The 22,567-nt window shown below is 45.1% G+C and overlaps 3 protein-coding genes across 4 annotated transcripts; 2 read left to right on the forward strand and 1 right to left on the reverse strand.

The window, feature by feature from the left end:
* The first annotated feature begins 66 nt into the window (after positions 1-66).
* Positions 67-4,839, forward strand: LOC147150715 (uncharacterized). Its single transcript, XM_086055542.1, has 8 exons — positions 67-290; positions 836-907; positions 976-1,047; positions 1,178-1,359; positions 1,464-1,527; positions 2,696-2,861; positions 2,930-3,127; positions 3,253-4,839. The coding sequence occupies exons 1-8, from the start codon at positions 195-197 to the stop codon at positions 3,375-3,377; spliced, it is 975 nt and encodes a 324-aa protein (XP_085911668.1). The 5' UTR covers positions 67-194; the 3' UTR covers positions 3,378-4,839.
* Positions 3,868-16,003, reverse strand: LOC147150716 (low density lipoprotein receptor adapter protein 1). 2 transcript variants are annotated; one of them, XM_086055570.1, is made up of 4 exons: positions 15,303-16,003; positions 7,900-8,602; positions 5,368-6,065; positions 3,868-4,466 (listed from the first exon to the last, which is right to left on the reverse strand). In XM_086055570.1, the coding sequence occupies exons 3-4, from the start codon at positions 5,966-5,968 to the stop codon at positions 4,381-4,383; spliced, it is 687 nt and encodes a 228-aa protein (XP_085911696.1). In that variant the 5' UTR covers positions 5,969-6,065; positions 7,900-8,602; positions 15,303-16,003; the 3' UTR covers positions 3,868-4,380. The 2 variants fall into 2 exon arrangements, with proteins under 2 accessions (XP_085911696.1, XP_085911705.1); XM_086055579.1 differs by lacking the exon at positions 7,900-8,602.
* Positions 14,523-20,941, forward strand: tnfsf12 (TNF superfamily member 12). The gene is made up of 6 exons (XM_086055556.1): positions 14,523-15,972; positions 17,815-17,896; positions 19,138-19,194; positions 19,305-19,328; positions 19,410-19,537; positions 20,597-20,941. The coding sequence occupies exons 1-6, from the start codon at positions 15,805-15,807 to the stop codon at positions 20,870-20,872; spliced, it is 735 nt and encodes a 244-aa protein (XP_085911682.1). The 5' UTR covers positions 14,523-15,804; the 3' UTR covers positions 20,873-20,941.
* Positions 20,942-22,567: the final 1,626 nt, after the last annotated feature.

Below are 22,567 nucleotides of genomic sequence, written 5' to 3' on the forward strand. Positions count from 1 at the left end.
TACTACGATGACGGAGACTCACTGAATTAAGTGATTCACTTTGGTGCTGGATTATTATCATCAATAAATGTTATAAATTCATTCACACTTTATTAACGTTACTGTTATTGTATTAATAATAGTAATATTTTACCTCCAATGCGCAAGAGAAACTACTGTACTAAACTGTGCTGTCGAACAAGTGCGTTTCGGCCATGACCTCTAGGGGCGCTACTGGCCTAAAAGACAACACCGGAAGCTGCAAACAGGCATCAACTGCAGCGAATAAAGCGGTGATGACCACCGTCCACGTAAGTCATCGTAGTGTTGTTTTTTTTTTATCCTCATCGCAAAAAAATGTTATTCATTTACAATTCTGTAGCATGCGTCATTGCGTTTTCAAAGAAATTGTTTCACTGTCCCAAATTTCGAATGAATCAAGCAAGGGGGCGTTGCCGGGATACTGGAGGAGCCTAAACGTCGCCCTTGTTTTCATACATTTAGCAGCGGTTATTAATTTTCTTTGATTCGCATATTTCGGTGCATATAATGCCTTCAAGATGAACAAAGTCGGGCTTTGGTTAAAAAACAGTGCCTATTTACCAACAACGCCATACTGCGCATGTGTACTTTGGCTGCCATCTTGGAACGGTATTTACCGTTGTAGTGAGAGTGGTCTGGACAGATCAGTGGTTGTAAGAGCCTGACACAGCAGTTTAAAATGTAGGCCATTCGTTGATTTAATTAAGTGAACCCAATGTAGGATTATGGGCACAAACTAGACAAGAGTCAGTTTGTATCCCGTTTTCAAACATACTAAAAAAATGATGATAATTCATGGCAATTCTGTGCGCAGAAACGAGAGCGGGAGCAGCGGAGGAGGCTGCAGCACTTTTTAGCCGACCTGGCCTTACTGGGTTCCTTACAGGTGCAATCATGCCAAGTATGGGGACACTGTCTGAACCTCGAATGACAGCTTGTCTCTTTTCCTCCTAGGGTTTTAAGTACTTCCAGCCTTGGTTGAGAGGGAAAGAAGAGCTGCTGCTAACTGTTGTCAATGAAGATCTGGTCAGTCATCCATCCACTGTACAATAAATGCATAGTGGAAAATTGTGCCTATCATGGAGACTGTTTGGAGCCAAGTCATCCTCAGATCGAGTCCATATCAAATCATTTGTTTCATTGACTTACCGATCAGGGCTGGCGCTCGCCGGGCTTCGCCGTGTCCAGAGCCTCCTCCAGCAACGTGTCCAGCAGCAGCAGCGTCTGTTCTTCACCCAGCAGCAGCTCCCCCAGCCTAGACAGCCGGGGCGGCTCCCCCCTGCCCGGGGAACCCTGCGCCCCGGCGCCGGCCTCTCCGGCGCGTGCACACCCTGCCAGGTGCGTGCAGTCACTCCCACCTGGTCTGCTGAATGGTCCGACCCGCCCAGAGGAATGTGGATCCCATGCAAGCCGGATTTGACTACTTCTTGCTTTGTCCTCAGGGAGCCCAGCAGCGAGGAGCATCTCCTGCCAGCCTCCCCCAGCGAGCGAGAGATGGCAGTGCCTGTAAGAGATGTCTTTTCACACCAAGTTCCAGGCCTCCTCCCTCTATGCCAGGGGCGCCTAAGTGCGGTTCTGGAGAGCCCCAATGCAGCCCGTTTTTGCTGTCCCCCTCCTCCAGCACACTTGATTCAAAACCAGACTTGGGCACCCCTGGTTTAAACTCCCTTTAGACACGTTAAGACCAATACATTTTTAAAAAAGCATTTCAAACATGCAGTATGTGTATGACATTTGTAAACGTGATTACATGTTGATTGTGCCTTTCAGGGAACCATCTTAACGGAATGAATGTTACAACTACAAAGATGAATACAATTTAGATATCACAATTGCACAAAATACAGCCTCAAAATGTTACTTGGCACTGATCTCTTCTCTTCTCTTTCGGAAAGTGCATCATCAATAGTTTGTGTTTGTTTTAATGAAGTACAACACCAATCATTTGTACTTGCTTTAGTATGCTGAACGATTTTGAAAAATTATCATATTGTGATAGTTTTTCCTCAACATTGCAATTTATTACGCAATATTTTTTTCAAGGTCGTCTTTTCATGTATTTTTTTAACAAATGAGCAATATATTCATCTTATTACAATAATATCAGATTTATTATACATGAATGTTTTGGTCTTATAGATGCTAAAAGAAAAGTAAACAAACTGAATTAACATGAAAGCCGGTTTATCTACTTCAGTTGGAGTTGTTAACTTACTGACAAATGTCGTGTAAAAAAAATCAGTCAGTCGTAAATCAGATTACAATAATGCAAATAAATCAGTAACACTTCAACTTTTCATGAAACAATGATGCAATATGTCAATGTGGACTGCGTTTCATAAGCACTTGACTTAAAGGTACGATTTAAATGAAATATACATACTGTTGCTATGGAGAATGCTAACGCATTTTTTTTTCTCCTCACAAATTGAAATCTGTGATTTGCAAATGGCATTCCACTACAACGCGATATTGATTATTTTAATTGTTGAGCCCTACTCTTTTTTTTTTAGGAAAGTGCAACAACCAGTTGAGAAACGCTTGATTAATTGTGCCTTCTGCCATCCAGGAGAACAGAATTTAGTTTGTCTGTCACTATACATCGCTGGCATAGATAAGAACAAAGCAGTGAGTACATTTTTACTCCACCATTTGAGAATGTCTCCGTCTCCAGGAGGTGAACTGCACCTTGTTTCTACTGGCCGGCTACGTCAAGTACGGTCGTCCCCACGCTTGGATTCGCTCCAACCACGAGCGCCTCGTCAGCATCCGAGGCGCCGACTCCATGGTCAGGGACACGCCCATGAAGCTCAAGTCTATCACGGACTGGCAGAGCGGAGGTACGGAATTTAAACCAAAGTTCTCCCGAGAAGATAATCTGCCGGGTTTTTTTTTTTGTTTTGGAAAGGTACCCGCGTGTGGGACATGGTCAGCGAGATGGTGAGTCTCTGCACGGTGCCCTTCCCCTCCAACCCGTTCGCGCTGGACATGCGCTACATCCAAAGCCTTCCCGTGCCGGAGCGCTTCCTCGCCACCGGAGCGCTCCTCCACTTCCTGGAGACGTACGCCGTCTGCGGCAACCGCGACGAGCTGCACTACCACAAAGGTGCGATGCATCCGGGACTTAGTCACAGTGTTGTCGCGTGTCAAATTTTTAGGGACAAAAAAAAAAAAATAAATAAAAATGCAGTCAATTTTGGAATATGGTTGTCACGGATTTCTCCCCTCCAGTGCTGGAGGAGGTGAAGCCTCTGCGGCGTCTCCACGTGCAAACCCTCCTGGAGCTACAGCGGCTTAAAAAGACGTCCGCCGAGCAGGACGCGGAACATGTCCATATGTCAACATGCGTTTCATGAACTCAATTTAAGAGTACATACGGCATGTCAAGCATATTGCGGCCTATTGTTGTTGTTGTTGTTTTTGGCAGCTTCCCTCGTTCCTGGAACAGAGGAGCTCGTTCACAAAAGCGCAAGTCCCCATTTGCTTGCTGTATTCATCCACTTTTCCAACCCTCTCGCGTGTAACTCATCACTCTGCCCTCCACGTTTCTATCCGTCAAGTGGAAGCCAAAACCGTTCACTGCCACCGACTCAAATCGGAAATTCGATTTTTGAAGGCCATCTCGCCCAGCTTGACGCCAACCATCAAAACTAGTGACAACATGTTTTACCACCATGGGAAACTTGTCACGTGACAGAAGGTTCAAAACTCACAGACGCTTTTAGGTACATTTTTGCCCCCTGCGTCAACCCTTGACACACACCGCAGGCCAAATGTAACATTTGAAGCCGGGCTTGCGGAAACCAGCTCCTTGGTCACTAAATATTTGCCCACGTGACACGCAAATGTATATAAAAACATTTTAATACATATTTCATTAAATATGTACATAATTACAGCAACGACAGCACATTAAAAAAATTAAAAATAGACCTTCAAGCAGGCACTTGTGTGCTCTTTGTAAAGACATCACATTTAAAAACAACAACAAAAATACCTTTAGTGGCACATGGGTGAAAAAAATGTTCCGTTAAAAAATACAATAAAGTTATGACAATGTGGAATGCTCAGCATTATTTTGTCGTGGAAATGTAAGACTTGTAAACATGATGCAACAGCTGCTCACGTCACTTTGAGGGCTGGAGTGGGGGGGGGCGGAAAGCAAACTGTGGCGTCTCTGTCCGCTCATTGATGGGAAGAGAGGAAGTGACAGCGCTCCCTCTGTTCCGGGGTTGACAAGCCCGCAAGTGTTTGGAATATTAAATCCGTAAAAACAACACATGACTCACTGATCCATACAGTCCAGGGGGGTGGGCGGAGGAGCGGGGCGGGGCGGGGCGGGGCGGGCGGGGGCGCGGCTCAGCTCCAGCTGTCAGAGGCGGACCCTCGTCTGGCCATGGCTCGGAGGGGGCTTCGGGACACGGAGCCTCTCTTCCTCCAGCGGACTGCATGTGGAACGACACCGGCGCTAATTAGGGACCACACAACTCTGCTGCACGACACTTTTAATCGCTGACGCCCACGTCACTCACCAGAGCAGGCCCCGACTTTTAATGTCTAACATCATACTCAAAGATACTTCGGTTAAACGTGAGAATGCCGACCCTTAGGAGATTCGAATGGCATATCTGCACCTCACATGTACGTTATTGTGTGTAACGTAGGTTTGATCCCAAATGTTTGCCGTCAATGTTATACATTAATGGCCACATTATGCCGCCTGTGTCCCTGTGTGACCTCTGTGATCTTTGCTGCTGTAACAATGAAAATTTCCCCACTGTGGGATCAATAAAGGCATTCTTATCTTATCTTATCTTATGAATACTCTATTCGCCTTTAATGATTTAATCGATTCATCTTTCAAATTTACATTTGGAATGAAGGATTTTTAAAAATCGACTTTAATACAAAATTATTTTTGGAGTCCTCTTACCACGCATGTTTGAAAAAACACAAACAAGAAATTCATATCTTACGAAAAAAAACATCAGATTTATTGTACGTACGAGATTTGGTCTTTTAAGTTAGGCTTATGCGAAAACAGTCTTTTAACAATTTGTGGCCACAAGGTGAGCACAAAAAGCACAATTGTGGCCACAAAATACATTTGAGACACGACATGGAAGAACATTTGCAAATTGTGGCCATGATAGATGACAAAATGCTCATTTGAGAATGTACCAAATTGTGGCCACGAAGTAGGTATATAGGGCGCGCACAAAATCAAAATGAATAATAGTCTCAGTCCTACATGATTGATAGTAAATCCAAAACTGGATTGGAAGGCGGCTGAAGTGAATTTGGCTAAATCTTTTGGAATCACTTGACCACAAGCAGACCGCTCACCTTTGCCCAGGCCGGCAGGTAGCGTGGAGCTCTTGGCGGCCGGGGAGCCGCCGGCGGCGGCGACGGCGGCGGCGGCGGCCTGGGCACTGGGCGAGGGCGGCGTGGCCGAGCCCTCCCGCTGCCAGTCGCTCAGCGCCCGCTGGAAGGAGTGCGCCAGGCAGCTGGTCATGTCCCTCGCCCGCTCGGCCCGGTTGCACCAGAACACGCGGCACTGCAGCTGCTGCCCGTGGTGCTTGCAGATGTACAAGAAGACGTTGGGGCGCTCGGCGTCGGCGGCGCAGTACGCGATGTCCTGCAGGTACGTCTTGGTGAGCTGCCGGCCCGTGCTCAGCTCCTTGACCTCCACGTAGCGGGGCCGCACCACCAGGGCGTGGTCCTTGCTCAGCTTCTTGCCGCTGGCCACGCCCGCCAGCAGGCGGCCGATGGCGTCCCGCGCCTGCTCCCGGTCCAGCGAGAAGATCTTCTCGGTGCCCAGGTAGTGGACCTTGAAGAGCGGGTCGCCGTGCGACAGCGACTCGGTGCGGTCGCGCCGGAAGCGCCGGCGCAGCGCGGCCGGCGAGTTCTTCAGGGTCTGCATCAGGTGGAAGGTGCCGAGGGACATGGCGCCAAATTGAGAGTGTGGCTCTACGTAGTCCGCCTCTGCCGCTTCGCCGCCTTCCTTCTACGGACGGAGCTGCAGTTGCATTCGCTGCTTCGGTCTGGAAGGAAGACATGAAATCGGAAATCCTCATGGAGCACAAACGGAAGCCCTTCAAATACAGAACTACATCTTACGTCTATAAAACTAAGGCTAACTGTATTACACAAAACTTATTAGGACTTTTTTTAAAAAAAATTTATCTTGCTCATGACATATACTCCATGGAAGGAAAAACAACTTTTAATAACAAAACAACTGGTTTTGTTGATTGGAACTGACTTGTGACATGAAATGCTCTGACAAGCCAAAAACCAAGAGACCACGCAAACAATAATAGATGGGAAAAGAAAAAAAAAAAGAGGGGCAGAATTAAGCGCCATGTAATCGAGTAAAGGTTGTGTGTCATCTTCACAAAATTACTCAAGTACAAGTAAAAAGTATGTTGTATTAAAAGTACTCTGACAAATATAATATACCTTTGTAAGGGAGTAACCGTAGAGCGCAACTTAAGATAGCCCCCCACCCAAAAGGTTTGTAATTGCCACGAGATGGTGGCAGAGCACTTTTTTCCTATTAGACATGGTTATGGCCTGACTAACTAAAGCTCCTCCCCAACTTCAACATAATTCCTTGGTCCAAGATGGGACCAAAATAATATTTGCCATGTTTGTGCTCAGGCCAAAGACGCTCAAGTATTACTTTGGCAGCATCTTTTTGTATTTTGCCAAGGAACTATGTTGAAGTGAGTTGAAGAGCTTCATTTAGACAAAGGTAGCGCTTTGCTGCCATCTTGTGGCGTTTATATTCAATTATATACTGTATATATTTTTGGAAGGGGGGGGGCGATTACACATGGATTTTTGCTATTATACTAAGCAGGGGGGCTTTACTCAAGTGATGCTTTAAGGCCTTCCGTGACCTTGAGTCTTGTGTAACCATCACGTCGCCCTCATCTCGCAAGCTCCAAGCCTCTTCTTCTTTGTGTCGCTTTAACTTTGGCCCCTTTTTTCGCCCGCCATTCTTCCAACATCCCTCCTCAGAAGTCAGCACAGACATGAACGTTTGACCATTGTTAGTGGAGACCGATGCAGGAAACAGCTTTGCAACCCCCCCACAACCCAAACCCCTGAAATATTTGTGTTCTCCAAACAATGGCATGCTTCTGCGAGTGTGTCACTATTAGACTAACCAAACACTTTGACACAACAGGACAGCTGTATTGCAAAACAAGAGCTACAATTTCCTCTGACAGTACATAAACACAGTGGTTACCTACCACTGTGACCCAAACTCCTCAACTCATTTTATCCAAATTCTATGACATCAAGATAGTGGCAAAGTAAAAAAAACAAAGTAAAATGTCCAAATGAAACTTTTCAACTGCAGACATGGTTTCTGGACACCCCGATGCCAAAAGATGGCGGGAAAGCACTATTTTTTTGGTCAATATGAAACTACTGAACTCACTTTTAACAGAGTTCCTTGACTCCATGGTGCTACAAGGTGGTGGCGGCAAAGCGTGATCTTTGTCGAAATGGAGCACCTCAACTCACTTTAACAGAGTTCCTTGATCACAAAGATGCCACAGAAATGCCAGCAATGCACTAGTTTTGTCTCGATAAAACTTCTCAACTAATGCAGGACCAGGTATACGCATAAGGTTTGCTTCACATTGGTAGTTCACATGTGTAGGTGAATGAGAGAATTATTTCCAAACTAAAAAAAACACTAATAAAGTCCACCGTTTAATGGTCCATACATGCCGATTTAACAATCGAAGAGGTCGAGCTAACTCTGCAAAGTTTTACGCCAGACTCGCGTCGTGTGTGCGAGAGACAAGCGTGCAAATGGTGAAATGTGCAGTCTCTTAAAAAGGCTTCGGTCGCTCTTACCTGGCCGCAGTAGTCTCATGCAAACGTTGTCCGTGAACGCCTCAGGTGAAACGTCACGTGGAGTGCACTGCTAAACTAAAAAGAGCGAGGAAAAGACAAAAATGCCACCTTGGACTATAAAATTCGGTTCTAGGCACACACGCTACGCTATTCAACGCTAACGCGATGCTATCTGTGTTATATTCCTGTGCTCGACTAGGTTCCTCTCGCGACTGTTTTAAACGACGGGGGCGCGCGATCGTCATGCGTGAACGCGCACTTGCGTCAGAGAAACGGAGAAACCAGGGCTGGCCGGGCGCTACCAAGTCGACGCGAGGAGGAGGGGAACGCGACAAAACTATAAATGTCATGTTTGTTTGAAGACTGAAAAAACGCGGAACGAGTTTTGTTATGTTACTTTAAATAACGTAACAAATGAAAAATGTCTGTTAGTATCATTTTAGCTCTTAAAAATAACCCCCTTTCTGTTCGACCATTTTCAAACTTGGCGCTATTAATGCTGTACTGAATGCCTGCACAATTTACTGGGAAGAACTGTTCAAGCACGCATATTGAGGTCATTGAAGACTCGAAAATACCATAATGTGTGAGTGAGAATGGTTGTTTGTCTATATGTGCCCAGTTACGATGTATCCTACCTCTCACCCAGTCAGAGTCAGCTGGGGGAGGCTCCGGTTCACCTATGACCCCAATGAGGACAAACCTGAAAGGATGCTTGGATTATTCGAATCTATTTTTAGTGGCCAGAGAAACATTTTTATAAGCATTACTTTTGAACAGCCCCAACACTTAAACATGCCTCTGTGTGTACAGCAAGTGCCAGTAACAGTAAGGCCCCTGTTTTCTTCCTGGGTCGGGCCCAAAAACAGTTTAGGCCTTGGGACATCACGCCTGCCGCGGTGCCTCGCCGGTGCACACTGGAGCCATTCTTGCTCTCCGCGCTTGGCGTCAACGTCATGGAAGCGTTTCGGACGGGCAGCCCAACCCCCGAGTCAACGCTGCTCCCAGAAAGTTGGGTGGATTTTCAGGATGAATTCTAAATGCGCTACAGTGGACCCTCACTGTAATGCGGTTTATCTTTTACAGCAGTGGTTCTCAAACTTTTTACACCAACTACCACCCCAACCAACCTTAATCTCCACATTCCAACATAATGACCAACATTAAAATACAGTTGCGCAGTAAGCCCAAGAGTTCATGGACAATGTGACCTAAACACTCCTGCATGTATTCATATACTTGTACCACACTTAAAAGTTACCTAAATATTCGAAAAATCTACTGGAAAACTCCCTAAAAGTTGAGTAAATACTAAATACAAAAGAATCGATACGTTGCCTAAGTACACTTACATCTACTGAAATACTCCCTAAAAAAAGTACTATGAAATACTCCCTAAAAGTGACCAAAATCCTCTTAAATGTACTGAAATGTTCATTAAATGTTCACGGAATACTCTTCAATCGACTGAATTATTCACTAAAAGTAACCTAAATACTCTTAGATGTACTCTTATACTCGCTGAAAGTTACTTAACACTCCTAAATCTACTAAACAATCGATGAGTTACCGAAATTCTCCGAAATCTACGAAACAATTGAAAAGGTACCTAAATACACTTGCATCTACAAAATACTCCCTAAAAGTTACCTAAATACTCTTACATCCACTGAAATTCTAACTAAATTTTACTTAAATATTCTTCAATCTACTGAAATACTTCCTAAAAGTCACCTAAACACTATTGGATGTACTCTAAACACCCTAAAAGTTACCGAAACACTCCTAAATCTACAATTCGTGCAAAAGAAAAAAGTGTGTGTGTGTGTGTGTGTGTGTGTGCGTGTGTGCGTGTGTGTGCGTGGGTGTGCGCGCGTGTGCGCGTGCGTGTGTGTGTGTGGGTAAAGTACGAGATGTTTGAAGGTTTACAATTACTATAACATTGATATTAACTTGTCCAAGACGTTTCACATTATTATGTTAGCATGAAGCTAGCGGACTTTTAACTAGCTTAGGTTGTTTCACATTATTATGTTAGCATGAAGCTTTTAAATTAGTTAGGTTAAACTTGTTGGTGTTTAAACATAAAATGTTGAATTTCCTTTTGTTGTATACGATACTGCTCAGTTTGTGTGTAAAGTAGCAGATGTTTGAAGGTTGATTACCATAAAGCATGCAAATTCCCATTAGCTCCTCTAAGCCGTTTCACTTTATATGTTAGCATTAAGCTAGTCGTTTGAGTTATTTTATGGTTTGATGGAACATTATTAAACTCTCTTTTGCCTTGTGTCAGTTTTACCATTTGTAAAGACTTTAGAGCTTTGTGTTTTCTCTTTAATCTTCTGTAATGTTCCTTAGATTGTATTCAGTGTGTTTTACATTACTTGGGTCAACCCTGTTGTTTTGAACAGCATTGCTCTGTAAATACATTTGGATTGGATTGCAAGATCCCAACCTTTTTAGGAGTAGTTTCTGTGCTGCTGAATTGTCCCGTAAGGCTTTGATGAAGGGTGTGACCCTCTTTAAACGCGTTCCCACCCAACCTCCTCGAAACCGACACTCTCGCAAGGCTGTCAGGAAGTCGTCCACAAATTGATTAGATTATCTTTAAATTAAGAGACGCATTTAATCCTGTTTGGAAAATGCCTAAAGCACATTCATAGAAACATTTTCAGATGTTTTTTTTACGTTATCCATGAATGAGCTGTCTGATTTAAAAATCAAATGTAGGACATCGAGTACAAAAGTTTGCCCATCCCAACTATAAATGTTCATTTTTAAGACTCAGTTCATCTTTTAGTTCCCTTTTTTCAGAGGCTGTAAATCGAGCATCTGGTATTTAAGGAGGCTAACCCACAACGCGGTGACACGTACTCCGCTAAAAAGTGAGAAGCCCATTTCAAGTGTCCCCATTGAAGGCTTTCATCGGCTCCTGGACGAGTCCAACAAGTTTCACGCAAGCAAATAAAGAAAATAAACCAGTGTGTGTGTGTGTGGGGGGGGGGGGTCTCATTGTAATGTCATAAAATAAAGTTTTAATTTTTAAAGCTGAAAATGTAATATTACAACAATAATATTGATGCTAGATTTATGGGAAAATTGGATTATGAAGATTGTATTTCCAAGTTCAAATTGCAATACTATAAGTTAATTGTAAAAAAAAAATGTTTTTGCCACAAAAGTTTTAAGTTAGTTTTTTTGTAATAGAAAATAACTTGTAAATGTAATCACACATGTATCACAAGAATAAAGCTGTATTTTTGTCCCCAAATTTGTCTTATTAGAATAAAATAACATTTGATTTTAAAGTTGTAGATGTAATTTTGTATTTTTCCAATTTCTATTTGTATGATTTCCCCCCAAAGTAAACACATTTAGTCTTTTTATAAAGTTGTTGTTGTTGTTTTTTTACATAAAATTGCAATCTTCCAAAAACAAAATTGTATTATTATGAGAGCAAAGTTTTTTGTTTTTTTTTTGGGGCGGGGGGGATAAAAAGCTGCAATCTTGAGATAAACAGGATTTTTTAAAAATCAGTCTGGTGAGAATCAAGTTGTATTTGGCAAAACCAAGTCATAATCGTATGACAATAAAGTAATAATAACACCCACAATATTTGTTTCCCCAGACAAAGTAACAATCTTACAGAAATAAAGTTGTCGGAAAAGTCAGAATCTTATAAGAATAAAGTTGTAATCTTGAAAACGGGGGGAACACTCATAAGAACAGTCAGATATTTATGAGAAAAAAAAGTGACAAACTTGCGAGAATAAAATTAATATTGTACGAGAAAGAATATGCATTTTAGCCCCCCAAAAGGTTGTGAACTTATTCAAATAAAGATAAAGATTTCTTTTCCACAAAAAAGTTGCAAATGTAACATTACGAGAATAAAGCACTATTTTTTGCCCCCAAAAAGTTATCATCATATTAGAATAAAGTAGGATTTTATTTCAAAGTTGGAGATCTAGAATAAAGCTGCATTTTCCTGATTAGAATGATTTTTTTAAAGGTTTTATTATAAGAGTAAAATTCTCTATATATATTTTTTAAATAAAAAGCTGCAATCTTGAAAGAATAGTATTTTTTTTAAAAACACACAATCTTGTGAGAATAAAGTTGCAATTTTGTAAGAGCAAGTCATAATCTTATGAGAATAAAGTAAGATTTTTTTTGCAAAAAAAAAAAAAATAATAATCTTACAGGTTTGTTTTGGCAAAAAATTTGTTGGCAAACTCAGAATCTAATGAGACTAAATTAAGATTTTTCCGAGAAAAAAATATTTCGAAAAATCTATTCATCTAGTGAGAATACGATTTTTCTCTTCAAGAAAGAAGCAGCAATCCGCGACAACTAATTTCAAGTCATAATACGGATGTCAAAATTTCAGGAGAGAGGAACTTCCTATTTTTATCAAGCAAACTTCAAAACTACCACGTTATTCTCGTGATATTAGGCCTTTATTCTTGCTTCCTCCTCCTCGTTTCATGGAGTCACATGACTCAAGAGGCGCACATGTCCAAATAAGGGCGTACATGGTGTCTGAATGACAGCATGTCTGCTTCCCTCCACCCCCTTTTTACTGCACTTAAGAGTCAAAAATGCCGAAAAAAACACCCCCCCCCCCACACACACACACAATGACGTAATTTCCTGTTTCGACGCCTTCGCTCGACTGAAGCAGATTCAAGCATGCTCGAGTCGGCTTCACGCTGTCACAAATCACGTCACTCAATTCAACCACGAGCCTTTTTTCTCGATAAGGATGGCAGGTGCCTTCGAGTAAGGTTCGACCTGGGTGAGTTTGGGGGCGGGAGTGGGGGAGGTGGGGGAGCAATTAGAAGCCAGACTAAACCGGAAGAGGAGGTGACGGCTATCTATACGGCACCCCGAGAACTTCGGGCAACGACATGTTCCGAACTCCTTTTCAAGTTTATTCGTCTGACTAACATCTGCGGCGAGTGCGTCGGTTCGCGCGTCATTTGCGGGTGAAAAAAAAAAAACCAAACACGTCAGCTTTCAGGAGCCACGCGTGGGCTATTAATAGCAACAGGCAGGCAGGCAGGCAAGCGGCGACGCAGGAATGGGAATTTCAAGGCAGCCTCAGACAATTCCTCATTTCCTCCCCACCCACCCAGGACACAATGACACGCACTGTGACGAACGCGCGCGCGCGCGAGGGCGCTCTCGCGCAGGCACGCGCACACTCGCACACACACGCATATTTCATTTGAATTTTATTTCATTTATAAAAGAAAACAATATATATAAATACCAAATGTTCTCCGTCCTAATGAAATGGAGCAGAACGAAGACAAGAAATATATACATTCTCTCTTTCTTTGTCACACAAACAGGCGCACACCTATACGCACAAGAGAGGGGATGGGGAAAGAGAAATGGGGAGAAAGAGGGGCCGAGGAAAGAGAAGGAGAAAAGAAAGAGAGGGGGAGAGCGAGCGGCCAAGAAACATTGAGCGCGGGAATAGAAAGGGAAAAAAGAGGGGGGGGGGGGAGGTGGGAGGAAAAAGAAAGAAAAGACAGGGCAGAAAAGGGAGAGAAAAAGTCGGAAGAAAAACGATGACAAAGATAGTAAGGAGCATGAGGAAAGTGAGAGGCTTGCTTCGAAGGGAGCGTGGGGAAAAGGAGATGAGGGAAAGAGTGAGGGGAAAAAGTCACATCTAGCTAGTATAAACAAAAACTTTTCAACTCGTGGATGCAGTGGTTCAAATGCGCCGTTGAGCGTGCGTGGGGGCCCTCTTTCATGTTTCTATGGCCACAGTGCCCTCTAGCGGCTGAGACAGGAAATTACTTAACACGAACAACATTGAAGTAATATTACGAGAATCAACTAAATGTTAAGTCCGCTGATAGTGTAGTGGTACACACGCCTGAGTTGTGTGCGGGCAGCGTGGGATGGATTCCCGCTCAGTGACAGTGTCTATGTGTCCCCTGCGACTGGCTGGCGACCAGTTCGGGGTGTAGTCTGCCTTCGCCCATTGACGGCTGGGATAGGCTCCAGCAACTCCCTGCGACCCTATATAGGATAAGCGGTTTGGAAGATGACATGACATGACTAAATGTTAAACAATGACATCTTAATCTATGGAAAATATATTTTTAAAAATAAAGTCATAATGTTAAATAAGTACAATTAGACTAAATAGTGCACGAAAAATTTAGACTGTCCCTAAATATACAGTTGGAATATCCATCCATCCATTATCGATAGCGCTTCTCCTCACAAGGGTCGCGGGGCGTGCTGGAGCCTATCCCAGCTGTCATCGGGCAGTGGGCGGGGCACACCCTGAATTGGTTGCCAGCCAATCGCATGGCACACAGAGACAAACGTCACAGTTGGATTAACGTCATGTGTCATCTTCCAAAGCGCTTCTCCTGTCCAGGGTAGCGGGGAGGTGCTGGAGCCTATCCCAGCTGACAATGGGCGAAAGGCAGACTACACCCCGAACTGGCCGCCAGTCAGTCGCAGGGCACACACACACACACACACACACACACACACACACACACACACACACACACACACACACACACACACACACAGGCAGGCACCGTCACTGAGCGGGAACCGATCCCACGCTGCCCGCACACAACTCAGACGTGCGTACCACTAGACCATCAGTGACCCTGGAATAACGTTTCTTAAAAAACAATAATAAAGTTGGAATACAAGTATGAAGTCGCACCATAATGACGAATTGTTTATTTTGCAAGACTTCTAAGCATAATGATAAGAGCATATATAGTAGAGCTTTTTTACCAGAATAAAGTCAGAATATTACCAGAACGATGTTAGAACCAAGTTGAAATATTAAGAAGCACTAGAACTTTGACAATAAAGTCGTAATAATGACAACATGTACTGTTTCCCTTTAATATTACAAGAAAATACAAAAAAAAAGTTGTACTTTTACAAGATTAAAGTCAGAATATTTCATTACAAAATATGTTGAAAAAATGAGTCGGATAGATGGGTGGATGGACAGACAAATACATGTTTTAGTATAATTAAGTTTAAACATTATGGAGATTTCTTTTGGGGGGGTGTCAATATTATGAATTTTAAAACATTTGAATAATTTTCTAATAAAAAAATACTTTTACAACAACAGTCATATCACAAAAATTCCAAGATTAGCATTTTAATAAAATTCGATAATAAAACCACAATTGAACATTTATAAGAATAAAGTTACGAAACAAGTCCCCCGACCCTATAAAATAAAATTATGAGAAGATAAAAGAGTTGTACTTTTATCAGAAAAAAGTCGTTATGCTTCGAGAAAACGTCTTTAAGCCGAACAAAGGTTGCAATATTACGAGACAAACAAACGTGAGCACACACTCAAATGTGCTGTCAGGAAAGTGAAATGAGATTCTTACCTTACATTTTGGCGCCCTCGTGCGGCCACTTTGGGAACCGCCAATCGCTCCACAACGAGTAGAGTTGATTTGATTAAAAAAAAAAAGAAAAGAAAAGCAAGAAAGAAAGGAAAAAAAGAAAAAAGTGCAGCACATAGACACACAGGAGGGGAGGACGAGGCTCTCGGCGTCAGATCTCAACTCGGGAGCCCCCCCGGTCGGTGCTCGTGCGCGCGCAGTCTTAATAAAGACAAGAGGGGGGACCCCCCCAGCGAGAGCAGCCCAAAGGAAGAACCGAGACGCCGAGAGACGGATGCAACAATCGGTGGGATGCGACGCGCCAATTAGCGGCCCACGCGTGTTCATTAAGCAGCCGCTGCGGGCCAGGGGGGGGCTCGAGTGAGCCGTGGATGTTCCAAACTAAGGCGCGCACCACCGTGGGATGATCGGCGGCGGCGGCGGCGGCGGCGGCGGCGACGGCGGCGGCGGCGGTGGTGGCGGCGGCGGCGGCGACTGAGTCAGCATGCATCGGATCGCCCCGCGGCGGCGCAAGCTCCGGGCTCTGTGGGCCTCGCTGGCGCTGCTGGCTCTGTCCGTGGCCGCCTGCAGCGCGCTCTTCACGGCCTGGACCTGGCGCCAGACGCGAGACCTGTCCCAGTCCTTCCACATGCTCCAGGAGCGCCTCGAGCAGGTCGGCGCCACAACAGCAACAGCAAACTTAAAAAAAAAAAAAACTATGTGCAACTTTTTTTCTTTTTTTTTTCCAAAAGTGGTTATGCAACCGAACTCGTGCATGCGGTTACGGGAATCATCGTGGGGGATGTGTGGTGGTTTTTAAATGCACATTTCCCACTCTCGAACCGACGCTTTTATTGTCTTTTGTAAAGAAAAAAATATCACAGTTTACCGGAAAGCCTTCAATTACTCTTGTTTTTTCCCTAAATCTAAATTTGAATTTAGCATCAGTGACAAATGCAAACAAGCTTTCCTTAATACGCCTTTAAAAAAAAAAAAAAAATCACAAATTTAGTACAGCAGCGATCTCCTGGCATTTCCTGTTTTTTGCTCTACGAAAGATTTTATACGTAGGAACATATTCTTGACAAATGCAAACACAAGTTTCCCTAATATGCCTTTCCAAAGATATTACTGCTCTAATGATGTCCTGCAAACGGTCCTTAATATGCCCTTCCAAGGCTTCCACTGCAGTATTGATGACCTGGCATTGCCTGCATTTCATTTGTTGTTCTACAGAAGAAAACCTTACATTTAAGCACCTGTGACAAATGCGATCTTTCCTTAATATGCCTTTCCAAGGATTCCACTGAAGTAATGATGCCCTGGCATTGCCTGTGCGTGTTGTCTTGTGCTCAGCATAAGAATTTAAATTGAGGTATTGTGACAAATGCAGACAAACTTTCCTTAATATGCCTTTCCAAGGTCTGAAATGAGTCACTTTTACTGCAGTAATGCTGCGCTGACAATGCCTGTTTATTTTGTTTTACTTAAAAATTTAGCATTTGCGATGAATGCAAAAAATGTTCCTTAATATGCCTTTCCAAGGAGCCCTGGCATTGTTTCTTTTTTTTAGCTCTTTTCTTAATATGCCTTACCAAGTTCTGAAGAGATTCAAGATGTTATGCCCATAAGGATGCCCTGGCGTTTTTATTTGATTTATTTCCCCTCTTTCCTTAATATGCCTTTCCAAGGAGCCCTTGCGCTGTTAATTGGTTTAGCTCTTTTCTTATGGCTTTACGAGTTCTAAAAGGAGTCATGAGTTTATGGCAGTAAGGAAGCCCTGGCATTGCCTGTTTTTTCTTGGTCTTTCCTTAATATGCCTGACCAAGAAGCCCTGGCATTTATTTCCTCTTTCCTTAACATGCCTTTCCAAGTTCTAAAAGGATTGAAGATTTTATGCCAGGAAGGATGCTCTGGCATTGCCTGTTCTGTCTTGCTCTTTCCTTAATATGCCTTTCGAAGCACTGAAAGGATTCAAGATTACACCAGTAATGATGCCCTGGGTATTGCCTGTTTTTTGCACTTCACAATAATTAACATTAAAGAATCTGTGGTAAATGCAAACAAACCTTCCTTAATACGCCTTTTCAAATTTTGATATGCATTTTTTTGTACCACAAATACGTCCAATGGGACGTTCCTAGGGGTGTCTAAAGTCAAGTCCGCCTGGGGGGCGGGGGGGGGGGGCATTTGTGGAACACAGCTTACCTCGCTCGGGACACGTGGAGTGCTGATGCTTGGAACGTTAGTCGCGAGGAGAGCGACGGTAGCTTTCCGTTCAAGCACGCGCGCATAAATGGACGCGCGCGCACACACGCGCTTCTCCTCGCGTGGGGCCCCCCGCCAAGCGTTTCAAAAATCATCTGCTGGTTCCACAAATCTCCTTTCTTTCCCAGAAAGACGCAGTGAGCGAGGCCAAGCACTAAAAACGTGCAAGGGGGTGGCGGTGGGATATCGAAGTGAGGGATGCACACTTGTTCATCTCGTGTGTGTGTGTGTGTATGTTTGTGCACAGGTCAACACGCAGAGGAAGGCCATTGTGCAGCTCATTCTGGAGAAGCGAGAACTGCTCGTCGGCCAGAGAGTGAAGCGAGACGGTACACGCACGCACGCACGCACGCACGCACGCACGCACGCACGCACGCACGCACGCACGCACGCACGCACGCACGCACGCACGCACGCACGCGTCTTTTTGGGCCGTCCGCCACTCGTGCCGCAGCTAAAAGTCGACACAGGAAGCAGTAGGCAGCTGGACGGCTGTGGCAGAAATTACAGGTCTGACCGGAGCGGCCTCGCAGCCCAGAAAACCAGCTGGCTCGGGAACGAGGCCTTGTTGCACGCTTTTGGGCTGTCAATTTGATTTTTTGGGGGGGGCTGTCGCGACTCCCACAGCTATGATTTGTTGTGAAAGCAGGGATACTTGATGACCTATCATTGCGGTATTTATAGTGGCCGTTTTGTGGGCGGCTTGATGATTGCGTCCGGGAGCGAACTCTTGGGACCACGGGGTGGGCGATTCTGTCGAAAAAAGAAGCTTCGAGCTGTTTAATGCCTCTCCCAGTTGATGTTTACCGTCAAACTAAACACGAAAGACAATTACACTGTGCATTTAAAACAACAAACCACGTTGCCCTCACAATGCCACTGCTAGCTTAATGCTAACAGGGCGCATATAATGGGGTGCGTCATTGACGAGCTAACGGTTAGCGTGGATAGTCGCCAAAATTATAATTAAAACCCCAAAACGCTTAAAAAAAACGGAAACGCTTTTGTCAAGAGAGCAGCCGACGGCTGCTAACGTTAAACGCTTGTAAAACCTAGCTTGGGGTAAGTATGGTTTTGACATTAGTTCCTAGCCACAAGAAATATAGACCCGGGGTAGCCGTGCTATTACGAGACGCTATAACCAATAGACGACGAGGTGAATCAGTTGGCTACTTTTGCTTTATTCTTTTTTCTATCTAAGTACAGAATGTGAGTTCCTTTGTCACCAGCTCTAGTGAATTTATTGCCCGGCAACGGTTGCGCCTCTGGACACCCTTTTCCACCACTTCATCTTCTCTTGTTCCGTTTACATTGGATGCTTTCGTCTCGTCCGCTCCATCTTTTTTTGGATTCCCTGCGAGCGGCCGGCACGCTCCGACGATGAAAAGAACAGTTTGAGGAAATCTATGAAAAGCACGTGACGGGAAACCCTTTGGCCATCTGCTAAGCGTGTTAAGACAGCGGCGAGATGGGCGGCAAATGAGCGCGGCGTTAGCAGACAGATTGTGGAACCGCAGGAGTGTTTTCTTTGTCACACTCACGTTCTGTCTGCCCCCACCCCCCAAAAAAGGGGGGACGCTGCGCGGGAAGCACGGAAACGGCAAGAAAGCGGCGTCTCATTTCGAGAGTAAGTGGCCTGGCAGATGCCTCGTCTCACGTTAGCGTCTGCAGAAATCATCCAAATGATATATGCTCCAGAAAAAAAGCCTTAATTGACTTGCTTTTCCTTCCCGACAGTCACCAAAGTCTCCTCGCAGCAAGGTAAGAGCGGGTTGCGTCCGTCGGGCCCGCGAGTGTCTTGCTTTGTTGCTTGTCCTTCAATGCGCGTGGTTGTCGTCGCAGTTGGCGAAGGCGGCGTGATCAAAGGCTGGGAGGAGCGCGTGCTGAACATGAGCAAAGCCGTGAGCTACAACAAGGACGAAGGCACCTTTGTCGTGGAGAGGCCCGGCGTCTACTTCCTCTTCTGCCAGGTACGGCCCCCGGCAACCACCCGCGAAAACATCCCCTCGGAAAGTTGGATTTGGCCATGTTGCTCCAATGCAACGGCAACGATACAAAAACGCGTCTCGGGCACAATGTCCAACTGAGTGTAGGATAGAGTCAAATTTGATACTCGAGGAGTAGGACGCAGAAAAGTTGTTGGTTGATGAAAAGGCACAGTCCACTCGCAGGCGTGTCGGACGGAAGGGAGTCGAATTGAGCTGCAAAGTTGAACTGATCAACATTTCAAAGGTGGGTCAGCCGGAAGAGAGTCAAGTAGAGTGCGGGAAACAGTCAAACAACGTGAGACGAAGCGAGCCGCAGGTCACAGTGCCGAATAGAGTGCGGGTGCCAAGCAGGCAAGTGGTGCAACTGACGGTCCGGTCCGTCCGTCCGGAAAAATGCTGTTGAACGGAGCGCAGGATACAGTTGGGATGATGTGCGGTCATACGAGGCAAGGACAGAGTTGATTGGTCAAAGAGGTGCAGGACACGCGCCAGAGCCCAAGTTGGCAAGTGGTGCGGCTCTCAAACAGGCGCAAGCAGTCAAGTCCAAGTGACGTGTACGCGGGGGTGCCCGAGTCCGGTCCTCCAGAGTCCATATATCCTGCCCGTTTTCGATGTCTCTCTCCTCCGACACTCCTAATTGAAATGATCAGCTCATCGGGGAGCTTTGAAGAAGCCTGAAAACGATCATTTCTATCAGGTGTGTTGGAGGAGGGACACATCGAAAACAGGCAGGATAGCGACCCTGAAGGACCGGACTCGGGCACCGCTGGAAGACTAGAGTGGAATAAACTGCAGGGTAGGACGCTGCGCACTTGTAAAGCGGCAAGAGTCCACTCAGCGGCTTGTCAGCCGGAATGAGACATTGGAAAAGCAAAGTTGGCAAGTGGTGCGGCTCTCAAACAGGCGCAAGGAGTCAAGTCCAAGCGACATTTGAAGGGAAGGGAAGGGAAGGGAAGGGAAGGGAAGAATTTCTTGCGTGCGGAATGGCGTGCAGGCGAGGGTGCGTTGCGGGATCTGAATGTGTGTGGGCGCGGTCGGCAGGTCCTGTTCAACGAGCAGGAGTCGCAGTACGTCAAGCTGGACGTGGTGACGGGCGGCCAGCGGCCCCAAAAGCTGCAGTGCATGGAGGGCTACGGGACCACCCCGTCGGCCGGGCCGCACCCGTCGCACTTCCTCAAGCCGTGCCAGGTGTCGGGCCTGCTGCGCCTGGACAAGGGCACCCGGCTGCACGCCGTCACCGGCCCGTCCTTCCGCCTGCACACGGTGGGCAACCCGTCGGCCTCGCCTCACGTCTTCAGCATCTTCAAAGTCAACTGACGCCTCCCAAAGAGGGGGGGGCTGTGGTCCATCCAGATTTGCCCCAGCGACGCCATCTTCCCGCGGACGCTCGGTTTTGTTTTTTGTTTTTTTTTGGGGGGGGGGGGGGGGGGGCGGGGGAAAGCCGCCGACCGTCCGCCGACGCTGCGTGGCGGGCGACGCCGACGCTCCCTTGCAACGTGGCCGAGGGGGCGGAAGGGAATCGGAAGCCGAGCTTCCGCCTTTGGAGATGTACTGTGCACAAACTGGGAACATTTTGCACATCAAAGACGTGGGAACTTTTCTTTTGCTTTTCAAATACTCGTTTTCGAACGTCAACTTGGACTGCGTTGGACTTTGTTGGAGTGCAGCCACTTCTCGCCGTTCTTTTTGTTGCTATCTTTGCCTGTCTGTCCCTCTATAAATCAAACCACAAGTGATCGTTTTGGTCATCCAAATGGAAAAGGAATAACGTTGCCATTTTGAAAAGCGCATTCGGGCCACGACGACATGAAACGTCGCGTTCCAAAATATTAGGCGGATGCACTTTGGGGTGATTTGCTGAAATAGACTCTCAATAGGGTTGAAGTCGGGGGATGGCGGTGGAGATTTTGCTCCCGTTACACCGGGGCTGTCCAACTCGGGTCCTCGAGGACCCCTATCCATCCTGTTTTCGATGTCTCGCTCCTCCAACGCGTCTTATTCAAATGATCGGCTCACCAGCACGCTCTGTAGAAGGCTGATTATGACCCTAATCATTTGAATCAGGTGGGTTGGAGGAGGGAGACATCTAAAACAGGGCGGGTAGGAGCCCTGGAGGACCCGAGTCGGACACACCTGCTTTACACCCAAAGCAGCAAAAGCTTCATTGGTGCCCAAAAGACAAACAAATACATTTGAAAAGAAATCCTATATGCAGTAAATTCATGCAGTACACAAAAAATTGAAATAAGTTGTCATCTTTCAAGAATAAAGTTGTATTTTTGCAAGGGAAAAAAAACATTACGTCAAAGAAAAGTTGTTGTCTTAAGAGAAATGAATCACATTTTTTGAGAAGCAGTCACAATCTTATGACAAGAAAGTATTATGACATTTTATGAGGTCATTAGAATTATTTGGATGTAGTCAGATTTATTCAAGAGGAAATCCTTTACCTTTAATGAATATATTTCAAGAAAAGGGTCAGATACTTTTGAGAAAAAAAAGTATGATTTTTTTTTGGGGGGGGGGAGTAATCTTAAGAGAATAAAGTTAGATTTTTTGGGGGAGAAAAAAAAGTCTCATTCACTTTAGGAAGAAAGCATTCTTATATTTTAACAAGAAAAAAAGCTAGCAATGTTATTAGAATAAGTTGGGTTTTATCACGACACCAGTCGAAAAAAAGTCAAGTTCAATCTTATGACAAGGAGATGTCGTTGAGGGAAAAGTCCGATTTTTGAGGTCACAATTAAAGGAAAAAAAGACAATCGCATAAGAATACGGTCCGATTTTTGTCCCCACCCCCCAAAAAAGACTTCATCATTGCCGTTCATTTAACTTCAACCTTATATGCATAATAATTTGGACCACAGTGAAAAAAGCCCCCCCAAAAATGACATTCCAATCATGTTTTTCCACAGCGAGTACGCTAATGGAGAATAAAGCGAAAGCCGAGCGGTCTTGCGCAAGCCAAACAAGTGTGTTATTTCCAGCCGTGGTTTGCCTTTGTTTATAAGT

The sequence above is a fragment of the Filicampus tigris genome, chromosome 2 (assembly GCF_054856515.1).
Source record: "Filicampus tigris isolate MCC_2025a chromosome 2, RoL_Ftig_1.0, whole genome shotgun sequence".
Lineage (NCBI taxonomy): Eukaryota > Metazoa > Chordata > Actinopteri > Syngnathiformes > Syngnathidae > Filicampus > Filicampus tigris.